This window comes from Rhea americana, unplaced genomic scaffold, assembly GCF_003343005.1.
Source record: "Rhea americana isolate MKP2758 unplaced genomic scaffold, rheAme1 scaffold_25, whole genome shotgun sequence".
Lineage (NCBI taxonomy): Eukaryota > Metazoa > Chordata > Aves > Rheiformes > Rheidae > Rhea > Rhea americana.
In genome coordinates, this window is record NW_028186368.1 from 1,691,951 (window position 1) to 1,707,394 (window position 15,444).

The following is a 15,444-nucleotide window of genomic DNA, read 5'->3' on the forward strand; positions in this document are numbered from 1 at the left end:
GATGCCACTCTGGGTGTTTAAGACAACTTTTCTAATCTACTGTGAAAGTTGAGTTGCCTTTTGGATACTTTATAGAGTATTTCCATACTGTTAAAGCAGTAAGCTGATGTGCAGATGAGAAAGTTCAWAGCCAAGGCTGAAAGTTCAGTTTCAGCTTTTAGTTTTATGACTTTCATCACTTTGTGTCACAACCTAACTGTTGTTTTCAGTTAGCTTTATTAAATAAAGTAGGGTGTTCATTAAAAATGATCTATCTATGTTCATGTCAAAGCTATGCTTACAGTGGGTTTCTGCCTTCTTTTTATTATCCTCTGTTAGATAATAGTTGAGAGAATACTACATTGCAGGGAACTGTGATCCACTATTACTGTAAAATAAAAATATGACTAATTTTTTTTCCCCCTCTGACCATAATAGTTTTAACCTTGTGTACTAATTTGAATGGGCTTATGGGGGCAGAGTCTTAAATGAGACACAAATGAAGGAAAAATTGCTAATRCTGCCACTGTATATCTAATGAGCGCTGTGTAATAAACCATAACCTCGTCACCATTTCTGCGGAGAGTGGTGTGATTATTTTGGATGGCTGGTCCTTTGTGCACGGCTCATTACCGTCTGGCATAACGTGTATTGATATAGCCTGTAATTGTCAACCCTTATTTGACATGCTGCCTTTAATGAATGTGACTTGCATGGCTGGAACCCCCTAATGGTTATATGGAAAACTGTAATTAAAGCAAATACGTATAGTTAGGTAAAATACACACCCTTATATACATAAAATAATTCTGTAGATGGTCTCTGCTTTTCTTTATCTCCTCCTGTTTGTGAGAATACTTGTATATGTTCCTGGGTTAGTACAGTGCCAAATACGTTGCATTACCAATGCAGATACCTCAATGTGTGAAGACATGCATGAATCCTGAATGAAGGTTGCTTCCTTATGCAGAGGTTGCTTAAAATGAAATTTTGAGCTATTTAGTCTCTGTGTGTGGTAAGATAGAACAAAACTTGATACTACATGTGATAATAAAACAGGCTCCTGGCCTACCTGTTGGCTTTGGAAGCTCCTTCACTGTGAATGCAGGAAATTGTAATGTGATGTGAAATGTAATGTGAAAGGCAGTTCTGATTTTGATGGTTTTCCTGAATAAGGTGGCTGAAATAAATGAATTCAGAAATTAGAAATTTCAATGCTGAAATCATCTMTACAACTGTGGAAAAAAAAATAGGCTCACCCCCCCCTCCTTTTTTTTGAATGGTTGAATATTTTGAACAAATAGTTTTGAATTGTTTCCTGCCCTTCCAGTTCACAAATGCATGAGAAACTAAGAGGGATCATTGTGGTAGTCAAATTGGCCTGCAGTATTGACCATAGGTTTTTCCTGACTTTAAGCAACTCTATTATAAGCTATGCTTAAGTAGGATATCATCATGTCTTCCCTTGAGTTTTGCCCCTTTTGGAGAGTCCATCATTACTCTTTGTAAAAGTCAAGTTTTAGAACATGCCTTCACCTTGTTCCTTCTCTGAATGTATTTAGTTTCCAGCTACTGGAGCTTACTATGTCTTTGCCTGATAATCTGAGTATTTTCTCCCCTTGAATTTGTTTCCTGTAGCGTAGATACTGAAACCTTGTTTAACCCCTGTGGCCAAGTCAATCTGCAGATTCACTCTCAGCCTTATCTCTAAGTAAAATAGATAGCGTTTCTCGCTTTGAATCTTATGTTTTTAGATTTTCTAATCATTACAGAGACTCTTCTCTAAATCTTTTCCTTCTGTCCTGCATTCTTCCTGGATGAAGTCCAGTTTCGCCATAAAGATCGTACCGCCATGGGGAGCGGAGGTGACAGGAACGCTGCTTTTACCGTTGTTCTTCACTTTGTTCATCAGTGAGTCATATTAGCCCTTTCTGACCACAGCGGCACCCTGGGTGATGCACTTATGTTTAGCTGTTATCTAGGATGATACATTCCTCCACCCTTCTTAAACCTTTTCCAAACTGAGTGTCTTTTTCCCTGGAGAAGGATCCCTTGCCCTGTGTGCATGTATGGTCTTGTGCAGGGGCCAGAACATCTCGCGCAGCGGAAGGAGCATAATATGAGGTAAAGGGATTGGTTCTTGACAAGCATAACTGATCTGTGATGATTCCCATTTATAACATATTCTGAGACTTTCCAGTTTTTAATCTATTTCATATGTATTGAATTTATTTGTCAAGTTGAAATCAGTACCAAGTTAAACACCTTGCAGAAGCCGAAGTGTAAAAGGCTGGTAGTATTCTTTCATCAGCCAGACCTCTGCGGTGCAGGGTGGGGAGAAATTCACGTTTGTTCAGTAAGACAAAGATAACATCAATTAATATGAGTTTATGAAAAGCTTCCTCTGACTCTTCTGAAGCGTATCATCCCAGTCACTCCATTATTTTTCTTGAGATCGGCATCAGTCTGACAGTCTAGTTGTGTAATTTCGTACAGCTGTCAAGAGTTTTGGAGAAAGCACACAATTTTAGTTGGCCTCTGGCTCACTTTAATTTCTCTAGTTTTTCAAGATTTTCAAAAATAAGTTCATCAAATATTGGTTTTGGCCAGCTCTTTTAAAACTCCTGAATGCAAGTTCTCTGGACCTACTGACTCTAAATCTTCGCAGCTGCTGTTTACCAGCATACTTACTCTGTATCGGATAAGGAGATACTTTTATCTAATTGTATAAATACATTCCCTAAAAATGTAATAGACTTTCTGAAATCYTTTGACCTGGTGATATTAGCTTTCTTCCTTGCCCTGTCTAACGGACCAGTGGAGTTCTTTAAATTCTTTTTAGCTTTAAGGAGTTTTTAGTATACCTTTTTAAATTGCACTTGCTTTACTACTTGTACATCTTTGCATCTTTTGATTTCTTTATCAGTTTTCTTCCTTTCTTAGATTTATGACGTGCATTCATTGTTACCAGTTTTCAGTTTTTTTGAACTAGAGAGGTAGGAATAATAAATAGCTGGGTTTGTTTTGTCTCTAAGCCACATTTTGGGGTTTTGTTTGTATTTAACCAACTTAGTTTTTCTGACTGTGGAAGTGTAACTTTTTGGCCATGTTCTTGATCTGTTTCCAAATATTATTCACGTTTTTCTGTTTAACTTATCYGACTAATTCAGCTCATTTTAACTTGAAAAGTACCAAATACGTATAATATGATATATTTCTGAATATTATACTTTTTATATATATGTGGTCATGCATGGTTGTGTAGTGCTATGGTTTGGATTATATTTGGTTTTCCTGTAACAAAACCTATTGAATTCATTATCAATTGAGGTGAATAACAGCTAATTTTTAGTTTGGATATGAACTTTGTTGCAAATTAAAGTTTTAATAGAGAATTCAAGTTAGATGCAACATTTTTTGAGTTAGGAAATTTCCTTTTAGGAATTCAAGAAAGTGGCAATATAATATGTTGCCGATTATGCATTATTCAGAGTAAATTTTCATATCCAAATCTTATTTGCAAAGTTGAAGAAGTAGATCTTTAAGGAGGTAGGCATCTTAGCTCTTGATAAGACTTGATGCTTTACAGCAGATAACAGCTAGTATTGCACCTTATCTTTTGCCGTATTAGAAGTTTAAGTCATGATAATTGCCTTTGGAATGAGACAATACAGTATTTGGCAGCTTTACTTCAGTCTGGAAATATGAATCTTCCCACACAGATTATAATCAGTGATTTTAAAATGAGAATCATAGTACTGATTTTAATAATGCCAAATTTTAATGAATTTGATAATAAGCTTTATAAGAAGTCAGGTAATAAAATGATATTTTCTCGCCTTAAAAACAGAGGAGAAAAACATTGGGGGGAGTGGGTGTTTTATTTTCCAAATCTGACCTTTTTCTCTTATTCAAAGGAGGTAGCCTAGTGCACCATAACACCAGCTCTCTTTTACTCATCTAATGAGTGGTTCATTGGTTCATGTCTGGAGTCTGCTTTTTCTTTTTTTTTTTCTTTTTTTTTTTTTTTTTTTTTTTGTCTCCACGCTAGGGATATGGAAAGAGTCTCTAAGAAAAGACAGCTCTTTTTAGCATTTTCTAGTTCTTCTGAAATCTATAGTAACTGAAATAAGATGTGAAGCTATTTAGCTTTCTGATCATATAAATATAGTCGTCTACATATTCTTACCTATGGGACTTTAAAAACATATCAGACTTGCCACCACATCTTGCATCCTGGTTTGAGCAATGCAAACGTTTGTTTAATACTTGCCCCTTGTGGAATGTGCTGTGCGTTCTTCTCGCCACAAAAATCCTAGCATGATTTGAACTGTCTGTGAGTGAGTGYATTTGGATTTATACTTTGTCAGTCCAACCTGCCTGGCCTGTTCAGTCAGTTGGATTGTCACCGATTTTCTCTGGTTTCTAGATCATACAATGACTGGGTACTTCTTGCTGTGCAGACTGCTTTTGATGCTCTCTATTGTAGTGGATCCAGCCTGTTGTTTCTGCCTCTAAGCACTGGAAAACATCACTTTGATTTACCAGTTCTGGTGGATTCCTCTGCTGATTTCTCTGATTATCACTTTTTCTTACTGAACTTGGGAAAGTGGTGCTCATCAGATCTTGGTCCAAACTCTTTCACGTGCTTTCCAGAGTTGATACTTCTGCTTCTGCTTCCAGGCTTAAGATTYTTTTTTTTTTTTTTTTTAGCTCACTCAGTTTGAAAAGGATGTGGTCTTGATGTTGCTGGTCATTAGAAGAAAATGTGATGTATTGTAGGTTGCAATCACTATTACTTTGCTGGACACTGATACCAAATATAGGAGTAAGTTAGGTAAAGTCTTCAGGCTCCATAGCTCACCAGTTGGGCTTCATTTTGCCTGAAAATGATCTTGCATGTAATGGGTTGCTTGCAATTTGATTCAGGCTGGTAGCTGCAAGACTCACTGTCTTCTGGGAAAGGTGATACAAATTAGTTAAGTTTCATGTTGCTGTTTGGGATACCAAGAAGTACAAATTGATCGTTCCATGGTAGACAAAAATTAATTGTTCATGCAGTCGGTAATAGACTGCCAAAAACCTTCTTCATTACTATTGCCTTTAAAAAAGGAACATGAGCCTGACTTCAGGTGCCCCTCTTCTCTGCTGCTATGTACAGTGGTTAGGGGAACTGGCTTACTAAATTCAATTTACCATCTGCCCACTAAAAACCTGAAAATATTTTCAAATCCTGTAGAGGGCTGAGGGAAGAGGTTGATAAGGCAAACTGGGGGAAAAAAGAAATTAAGTGACGTATCAGTGGTGGGGGAGAACAGAACAAAAATGTAAGATCGTTTCAAGAAGGGAGAAGAAAAAATATATGAAAGACTATGGCTAAAGTTTACTTAAAAATTGTGTGTAAGATATGTAGTAAGTTTAAAAATAAATTGATTGACAGAAGTGCAAATAAATGCAAATAAACAGAATATGCAGTGAACATCACAGAAGTGATGTATTTCTTTAAATTCTATGTATCTTCAAGTGGAAGATGACACCTACAGTTGAATAGCTTGGTGTTCAAGGAGGAATCCGAGATGTCTTAGTCTCTGACCTTGTTAAATGACAGAAGTGGAAAGATACTTTCTGTTGGATAATTAATACATGAGTCATGGTAATGTAAAGAAAATTTGGGGYTGCTCTTTTATCCTGGGCTTCTTCCTGTTATACTGACACATGTTGCTTAGTTTGAACACCTTCCCCCCAACATACACTTTCACTTCTTTTAAGAGAGGCTGTATACAGATGATGAGAAACAGGCTTTCCTCTGCTGGGATTCTAAGTATTAAATACCATTTATTAAATACGAAGTTGACTAATAGATGAATGGAAAAGAGAACTGTAAAAATCCCTGCCCTTTTTTGCTGCATAAATGTGTTATCTTGTTGCAACACATTGACAGCACCATACAGGATCAATTTAAATTTATTGTCTGTACCTTCTTGTCTTTACAGAAATTTTTCTTCCTTTTCATTGGTCCCCCCMAAAAATCTACCTAAATACAATTTCAGCGCTTAAGGTTATTTATTTATAATTTCTAGTTAATGCTTTAATGTACACAATTTTCCACTAAAGAATCATTGTTCAGATTCGTAGGTTAATACAGATTATTATAGTCATCACTAAACTGGGGAAGATACTGGGATCTTTTTTATGCATTTATGTTTTTTTCTTTAAAGATCCTAAACATAAGGCTGTTATCCACATTAATTCTTTTTGTATCAAATGGGAGCTGTTAAAAATGTTTTTAGGTTAAAAATCACAGACCAAATGTTCAAAGCTTGRGTGTATAGTGTTAGTTACTTTTATTAAGAGATTCGATTATCAGAGACTTTAAAGAGCTTTTTTAATCTATCAATTTTGTTGTCTTCATTCATAGCAGTTGCTTTCATTTCTGAAAATTTTAGAATATTGATTTTTGTGCCTAGTATAAGTCTTCGGCTATTTGGTCCATTTCTGTCAAATATTCTGCCTACTGTTAACATCAATTTATAATTTATAATCTACTATCTTCTGAGGGCATCAGTATGTTTCTGACAGCTCATAATGAAAGGAAAACTGGCACAAACTCAGTGAGCTGTTACTGAGAGCTTGAGTTTCCATTGCAAATATTACAGAGGTGTATTTAAGTTGAAATACTCTCTTTACCAGTACAGTCGAACTATTTAATGTTTCTGTTTTATGTTTTGCAAATTATTATTATTTCTTTCTAGAATAGGATGTGAAGTTAGGAACTGTAGTCACTCATAAGAACTCCTAAGAGATCGTTCAGGCTAATGTTTCATAGCTGTAAATCTTTTTAAAGATAACACAGGTTACAAGAGGGTTTTTAGGATAATAGGGAAGAATACTGCAAAATTCATTTTTAAAAGTTGCGTAAGAGATTTGCTTTCCAAACCTACTTTGTTTCCACAGAATTTTATTTCAGTATTTTGGTATTCTTGTGTAGGCTTTAAAACTTYTGTTGACATCTGCATGGTAGATTCATCTTTGGAGTAAGGCGATTTCTAACAGTGATACTGCAATGAGACAGACTCTTGAGCATGTAAATAGGAAGAACTTTCATCTAAAACAAAATTATGAAATGCATTTTTTTGAGAAAGAAGTGCTTTTACAAAGTTCTCTACTTCAAAGTTTGATTAATTCTTTATTCTTCTGTGTAGGTCTGGTACCTATATGAATGTGGATTTTATACAAAAGCTGTTTGTCTTACTYGGGCTGATGGCTTTACAGCAGATAGTTTAACAGCAGATATAAAAGTTTTTTTGAAGTATTCTCAGCAGTTCATCAGAGTTCACCAAAATGTACTTGAATGTGAAGGATTTGTATGAGTTTGCTGGGGGAGGGAGACAAAGAGGAAGAACAGAAACTACGTTTTTTTATTATTATTATTGCAGGATGTAGTAGTCCATATAACCTAATTTTGCATTTTTCTGATATTTCGCTACAAAGTGTTCCACAGTCCCAGAGTCACCACAGTTTCAACTGGCCTTGCTGAAAAGTATTTTATTTGCTCTTTAATGTTTCCTGTGTTCTTTTCAGGATGATGATTCCAGCTTTGAGGAGCTTATAATTTAAAGGGTACTTTATATCACATTTTACACAGACTTAAATTAGTTACACTGGTACTAGTCAAAATTAACAGGTGTCCAAAGAGGAAAAATAACAAGAGGTGGCTCACATACTGCTTCCTTTTWCTCGCCACAGGCGAGGAAAGTCTGTGAATTAAGATTTGCCTGAAGTCAAGAATAGAGTGAGGAAACAAAAGAGTCGAGCAAATCTGAGGATCGTACCAAAGACTGGAAGAGCAGAAAGCAGTATTCACTCAAATAGATTGTGGATGATAGTTAGCTTGAAGGGTTCATGAGATGATGTCTTGTTTCTTTTAGTTAAAAAAAAAAAAATCCCCTCTGTTTAAATAATAAAACTGACAGCAGAGCCTGTGCTTTTCTGACTGCAAGCCTACTGTCCAAGTTTTTACCACCCTCTTTGGGATGTCTTGATTGCCTTTGAGTTGGGTTTTGGTTTTTTGTTTTTTGGAGCGGTGGGAGTAAACTTTCTCCTCTTCAAAAAAAAAAAAAAAAAAAAAAGAAAAAAAAAAGAAAAAAAGTGAGCTTAGCAGACGTGTGGAACTCAAAATAGCCTCGTCTCTCAATATGTGATGTCTGCAAGTGGAGCCGTGGCGTCAGTTGTCGGTGGCCTGCAGAGTTTTTCTTCCATGGCAATGGTCATTCAGAGCGGGTGAAAGTATACTGAAAATCAGTGAAAAGGCATTTCCCATTCTTAGTCTGCATCTGTCTAGAAACTTCAGGTGTTTTTAGTGTCAGCTGTTACTTTCTCAGTACTACCTTGCTACGTAAGCAATTCCGGCGGCCACCGCTCCGTCGTCGTGTGAAATGGGCACGGGAGCAGGATGGAAGCGGTAGCTTTCGCTGTGGAGAGTTGCCCTGGTGTTTCCACTTTGGTGTCCTGTCCTGTGTTACTCTCAAGTCCAATATTGCCTGATCATTAGCTTGTTTTATTTTGGAATTGGCTGCTTTCATATGCAAAATTACATAATTCACTGAATTGTACTTCCARTCAGTTAAGCATACAAATTTCAACTCTATATAGTATTGCTTTTGCCGTCTAGTAGCATCTTTGTAAGAGCGTTGTTTCAGGGATGCTTTTGAGGGACCTYTGTATTGTCAAAATTTGTCCTGTATCTGCAGTAGCACTGTGATGTACTTCGTTGTGGCTGGGTGTCATGGATGTTATCCCAGAAAACATTAAGAAATATCTTGCGCAGGATTTCTACCATAACTTTGGTTCTTCGTATTTTTATTCTGCTGGAGAGAGAGGGCAGAAGAGCAATATATATGAGCAGAATTAGACACGCATTATCTGTCTAGTGTGGTTCTCCCATTAGCACAAATAATACGAATACCATTCGGAGAACAAACGGATTATAAGAAATGAAATGAAAGCCTCCAGATCCCGAGCGTTTGGAAAGCATGACACTGATGTATTTGTGTAACCTTTTCATGAAGAGCTACGCTGAAGTCAAAGAGGGGATTTTGATTTCCTTCATTAAAAGCTTATTAAATGAAGAAATAGGACAGTCGTTGTTTTGCTTCAATAGTTGGGGGTCGCAGAGGCGGGCCTGATCTCCTCAGGATATTAATGTCTGCTCTCAGCTGGGGGAAATGAGCCGTCACTTGAGTTCGCTGCAGCTTTTTGTGCTCGTCACTAGGGATCCCCATATGTCCCRGGATCTGCGGCAGGCGGCGGCAGCAGCAGCAGCGCGCGGCTGCGGGGCGCCGAGGGCTCTCATTGCTATTCAGCGCAGGTAGCTCGGCTCAGTCTGCCCAGAGCAAGCCTGTTTAATGTYGATCAGCTGTCCATCTGATAAACGGGATTGATACGGACATTTCCTCCAAGGGCTGCCCTGACAATGACAGCAGGAGCATCGGGATGTCTTGTTAGTCTTTTTCTCCGAGCTGGAAATTTCTGTTAACCCTCTGTTAGGTCCAAGCCAGGAAAGATTACAATGCCATGCTGCAGACCTAGATTGTGTGACTTTCTCCCTTGTCTCTGAAAAACAGCATCAACCTTCAGTTTTGTTGTCTAAATGGAGAATGCCTGGCTGCTTTTGTTTCCRGATTGTTTTTCTCTGCGTGAAGCAAAAATTGTGAATTTTAAAGTCAGCTTTTATAAAACACCTTAATTTTGTGTGTATGTGTGCACACATGCGTGACAAAATATTGGGAACCCATGTTTCTCTTCTCCCCCCCCCCAGCTTATCTACCTTCTGAGTGCTTTCCTAGGCTATGGGGCTCTACCAGCTCTTTGGAGCAGGTTGCTCGCCTGAAACAATTGCTGCTGGGGCTCTTCGCATCTCAGATATATTTAGGGCAGAAGGTTAGTTTAGATTAATATCATCTGGGCCTGGTACATCACATCTGCACTATCCTGAGGAAACACTATTAAATAATCAATACTATGCAGACACTGAGGCAGGATCTAACCTGAGAGTGTGTCAGCTGGTGTATATGCATGTGAATTGGTGGAGCAGTCCCATTACTCAATAAATTAGTGCTTGGCCACTTTTGAATAAGCACGGGGAGCCTAACATGCCTCTATACTAGGTTGTGATTAAATCTGAGCTTTAAGACCATAGTCATCTGACTAGTTGAGGGCATACATTGCGTTTTTGCTCATGTGYGAAGACTCTGCGACAAGGGCAACTGCATGAATTGGGGAAAAATGTGAACGTGCCTATGTTATCTAGCTTTGTGGCATGAACAAGATGCTTCAGTGTGTTGCCGTTTTCCCCTTCCCTTTGTGTCTACGTGGTTACTATGTTTGTTTATCCCACTATTGTAGTTCTGGGCTAAGGTGAAATGTCTAGGCTTCTTGGAGTGACAGTCACCAGCTATCTGGGGTTACCAAATTGAACTAGTGGGTAGGGGAACAGGAGGGCTCTATTGCATCACTGTTTTTATACCTTTTCCAAAAATAAAAGGCAAGCCTCATCTCAGAAAATAAAATACTTTTTTTTTTCACAAGTATTTGAAACACCTAAATTCAGAATGTACCACACTGTCGTGGGCAAAGAAACTGATTTGTAAAGCTGCACAAATAATCTCACTTGCTGCTGTGCTGGACAGTCACTGTTGCATCTACTGACTTAAGCAACTTGGTGAAATGTCACTAGTAAAATACTGAACTGCTGCTCCTCTCCTCCTCTCAACCCCCATATTACTGAGCTGCAAGATATTCTGTTACTAATTTAACTCTCATTTGAGCCGTCATTTACTGCAGCTTTCTTAGGGTGCTGAGGTCAGTTTGCTCGGGGATCCCCTGCTGGTCTCCTCTTTGTTCCTTCCTTTCAGTACTTTCTGCTTGACATTTTCTTCATGTCAGTGTCCCTCAAGCCTCTAAAAGAAGAAACAACCAAAAAAAAAGCTACCATGAGGACTGTATTGATTAATTAGCTTTTTTTTTTTTTTTTTTTTTTTTTTTTTTTTTTTTTTTTGCTAAAGAACTCAAACAAAGGGCAGTTTTTTTCCAAATGGAGCCTGTGGTATCCGCAGCTTATCTGGAAACTCTCGTGGCGTGATGTGATGTGGTTGTTCTCTGTGCTCAACACTTCTGTGTTTCGGCTTCTAGAAGCAACTGGAAGAGCTGCACAATAAGTCTTAAAACACCTCTTTAGCACCTAGCATGACTTGTGCCTTTTTCCTAAGAATCTGTATTTTCTTCGTATCTTCAAAAGTAAATGGTATTTTTTTGTTTGCTTTCAGTCAAAGAAGTCTGGCGGAGATTACAGAATTGATCCACACTGCCTTTCTGGTGCATCGTGGCATAGTAAATATTGGTGAGCTGAAGTCCTGTGATGGTCCACTGAAGGATATGCAGTTTGGAAATAAAATGGCTGTTTTGAGTGGAGATTTTCTTCTAGCAAATGCTTGCACAAGCCTTGCTCAGTTGCAGAATACCAAGGTAAAAAAAAGAAGCCAAATTCTTTGACTGACAATGCAAATAAGTATTAGTGAATCATCAGAAAGAGGGGTCTTTAATAATAATAATAAGCATATTGTGACATGTATGTATATATGTATGGAACAGTCTTTAAAAATTAGCATAGTTACATTGTAGGTATAACTAGATTGGCTGGATGCTGCTGCTTGGACGTGTTTTATGATTATATGATAGAATTTTTGTGTTAAGGCTTTTGGTGAATATTTTAAAGCAGTGCAGCCATAGATAGCAATGGATGAATGGGCAGGTTGGTGAATTTAAAAATGTGTGCTGTGGCATCCCTGTGACATGTTGGAATTACACCATCTCTGGCAGACTGCCAGCTGAAGACGTGTTTGCTGTTTTGTTGCTGTGCCTTGCACCTTGTGAAAGGAAAAGTGGTTTGTCTGCCTAGGAGAATTCTTGGGGGAAAAGGCATCACTTTCTGGTCTACACAGTTCTCAGATGACTTATTTCTCTTAATAAAATTATTTTGTTAGGCACCTGGACACCTTTGAGTATTGGATTGTCCTATAAACAAGAATGTACTGGCTTTTAAAGGACAGCTGTGATCCAACTGCTCAGCCAAAATGTTTGAAACTTTATGGGGAGCATTTTTCGYGACAAATGAATTGTTGTGTATGTATCTAATCTTAGGAAAGGAGAATGACGGAAACCTTGAGAGATCATCTCTCTAGTCCATTCGTCTGTCCTCAGAGTTAGCTATACCAAATCATTCCTGACATGTTTGTCTAGCTTGTTCTTAAAACCTCCCATGGTGGAGATTCCCCAGCATCCCTATGCAGTCTACTATAAAGCGTAACAACACGTACGGCTAGAAAGCTTCATGTAGTACTATTCTAATGGAAGCAGATCACAATTCTTCTTTGCAGGAGTATTTATGTGTTTGAAGACTCTTGCCTTGTCTTTACGCAAAAGAAATACATATCGCATGTGCAGTAGTCGATAATTGCTGTGGTTTTAATTCTGAGCTTGATGAGTCTACTGGTTTTTAGATGGTTATGCTAAGCTTCTCATGATGGTAGTTTAGTATGTATAATGCTTCTGTCATCAGTGTGACAGTTTCTCTCAAAAGTGGTGTCATTTTGTAACAGTAGTAGAGCTGAGATTTAGGAGAAAGAGATAGAACATTAGATGTAAATCGGCTGGAGCAGTGGGTTAAGCCATTGGAGAGAACTAGTAGTAAATATTAAAGGTGAAATATTTTAATTTCGTACCATAACCAACATACATTGTAATTGATTTTACTAACAATTGGTTTGAATCCATTAATACTTATTTTTTTTGTACTTCTTAAGATCCTCAAGGTAGACCAAAGAATTTAACACTATATAATTTTTTTGTTTCAACTTAGAGAAAACTTTAATAAAATGCAGCATCTATTACTTTGAATTTAGTACATCATTAAGTATTGCAGCAGCATTCCCGTAAGACTTGCCAGGAAACAAGCCTACAGTAAAATGAAGCACAGGCGCTAAGAAATTCTTTTTTTTCTTTCTTTTTCTTCTTTTTCTTTTTTTTAAAGCAGTCATTATACTGCATGTCGGAAAATTCTGCCAAAACATTTTAGCACTTTTTCATTTTTCTGACATCTAAATACTTTCATAGCTTCTACATACGATAAGTGGGATGCCATTATGGAAACTGATTGACTTAGTAAATTATTCTTTTTCATACATCTAACCCTACTAGCAAAGTTAGAAAGATTGAAATATGAGCTATAGAAATCTCTTGACAGGTGCAGTGATTTAAACATACTGTATTTATTCTTTTGTAAATGATAAATTTTCAAATCTGGCATCTGTTTTTCAGCAGTGTGAAATAACTGTGACTTTTTTCTTCATAATGTTTTGTTTTCTTTGAAGTAAAAAGTAAAAATCATAGTACCACTTTTTGCTGGCATTTGGTAGCTCAGCAAATTGGCTGATGAAATAAGCAGTATTATGTTGTGAATGRTACTGACCATGGTAAACTATAACAGCTATGTAGACAGGCATAACTGTTGTGTAGGCAGGAATTTAAACTAAAGGGGTTTTTAACATTAACCGAAACCACTGCTACCAAGCCAATTTTATTGTGCTGTTAAACTCTTGTCTAAGCTTGTGCATGATGCATTTATCGCTGTGCTTCTCTCGGGGCTGACAATTAGATGTGAAATTCTGCAGTCATAATGAAATGCAGAGCTATTTYATAATTGCCAAGGGTAAAATTAGCAAAGTCAATTAATTTCCCTTAGGCTTTTCCCTGTAGATATTAAAAGACTGCAAGGCAATTGCCTTAGGTAACACTTTGATTTTTAAATAACATTAAATATAGGAATTGTTGTTGTTAATTCATAGTAATTTTCCTCCTCTTGCTACTGTTGCAGATGTAACTGTAATGATGTTAACAAGAGTCAAAGCTCATTTTTTTGTTTATTTCTTTTAAACTAATGCTTATGATTTTCATTCATGTGTTTGCCAGTGTTGTTTTGCAAAAGAAGAAATTTTTTCTTCTCAAGGTTTCTTGAAATGTCAGTTAGGAATCCGGAAATGGGACARCCTCCTGTAAAATAAATCCTCTGTGCTACTGTGAAGTCATCTAAATTTTTATTGTTTGAATACGGACAGTAATTCTGAAGAACGCATTATCATTTTCTATTTTGTTAAATTTCAAGACATGAATTATGACTACAGAGTTGGTRTTGATTAGGAGTGTTAAGATCAAGTGCTGCGGAACAGATGCAAGTGTGTACTATGTTTTTTTTTAATTATGGCAAAGTCCTACATTGAGCCAGATAATAAAACCTGTGTAAAATGAAAAGTGATTTCTTTAATAAACATTTACAAGTAGACAGTAGTATGTGGATCAGGTGGTGTTTACAGCTCTTTTGTATGTTCATCTTCACTTCTTGGTCACGTTGTTTGAACTCTAGCACTTTTTCTGCTTACTTTATGTTTTGAGGTGGTGGCTTTTCTTGGCCTGCTGACTACAGTGATAAATTATGTTGTTACTTGAAAATAATGTGGATATAACCTTATTTCAAAACTGTATCCTGCAGTAGATTGAGCATTGCTAATATAGAGATTTTTAGAACAGAAATAGGCCCAAAGAGGAATTTGCTTTTTATTTGTTGGGGATCTTTTATTAGTTGGTATATTGGCAACRCATTTAGGAATGAGTAGCCTTTGACAAGGAAGGGCATCTTTGTTTTCTTCTTGTTAAATAATAAAACAGTGATGCCTGGTAATGTGCTAATTTATTGGATTGGAATGTGTTTATATTGGATGATGAGGTTGTTTTCATAGGAATTCTCTTTCTTGAGGTTGAAATGTTTTGACACGAGGGTTTGATAAGATATTTGGAAAAATCATTGTAAACATACAGGTGTGGAAGAGATGGAAAAGTAAATTAATCAATGTTTAACAAACAAAACGAGGTACTTCTTAGTATGTTCTAGGATATGTGACCATAATACTTTTAAATAAATGTGTAAAGAAATTATTTCAGAGCGTGAAGGGACACACTTAAGAGTTGGTTCTTTGTTGCACTCCCCAAGGTGATGCATCTTTAACGTATGTTGTCTTGTTCTGCCTGGATGTGGGGATGAAACTGCTAATAGGCACTTAGCAAATTGGTGAAAGTGCTTCTTCGAGTCTGATGGGAACAAAAATAACTCTTTTTGCAGAGTTCTGCATAAGTAAACCTTGAGTTTTTGTAATAATTTTAGGGTGTCATGTGAACATAGATCAGAACAGAAGTGACAAGCATTAATTGSGATTTTTCTCAGCTTAGTCTCTTTGTCAACCAGAGATGTTGTAACACAAGTGAGGTGTGAGTGTTGACCAGGATATTGGCTTCTGCAAGTAATGAGCTTTTTTGGGTATTTGACAGGTGAATTAAAAGAAACCTATCGAAACATTA

At 37.0% G+C, this 15,444-nt stretch overlaps 1 protein-coding gene across 1 annotated transcript in view; it reads left to right on the forward strand.

Annotated features, from left to right (window-relative positions):
* PDSS2 (decaprenyl diphosphate synthase subunit 2) overlaps nt 1–15,444 on the forward strand; it is a 125,732-nt gene that overhangs the window by 69,783 nt on the left and 40,505 nt on the right. The window contains exon 3 of the mRNA XM_085306912.1: nt 11,304–11,502. Within this exon, the coding sequence (XP_085163038.1) occupies nt 11,304–11,502 (199 nt within the window). The remainder of the gene's footprint in view (nt 1–11,303; nt 11,503–15,444) is intronic.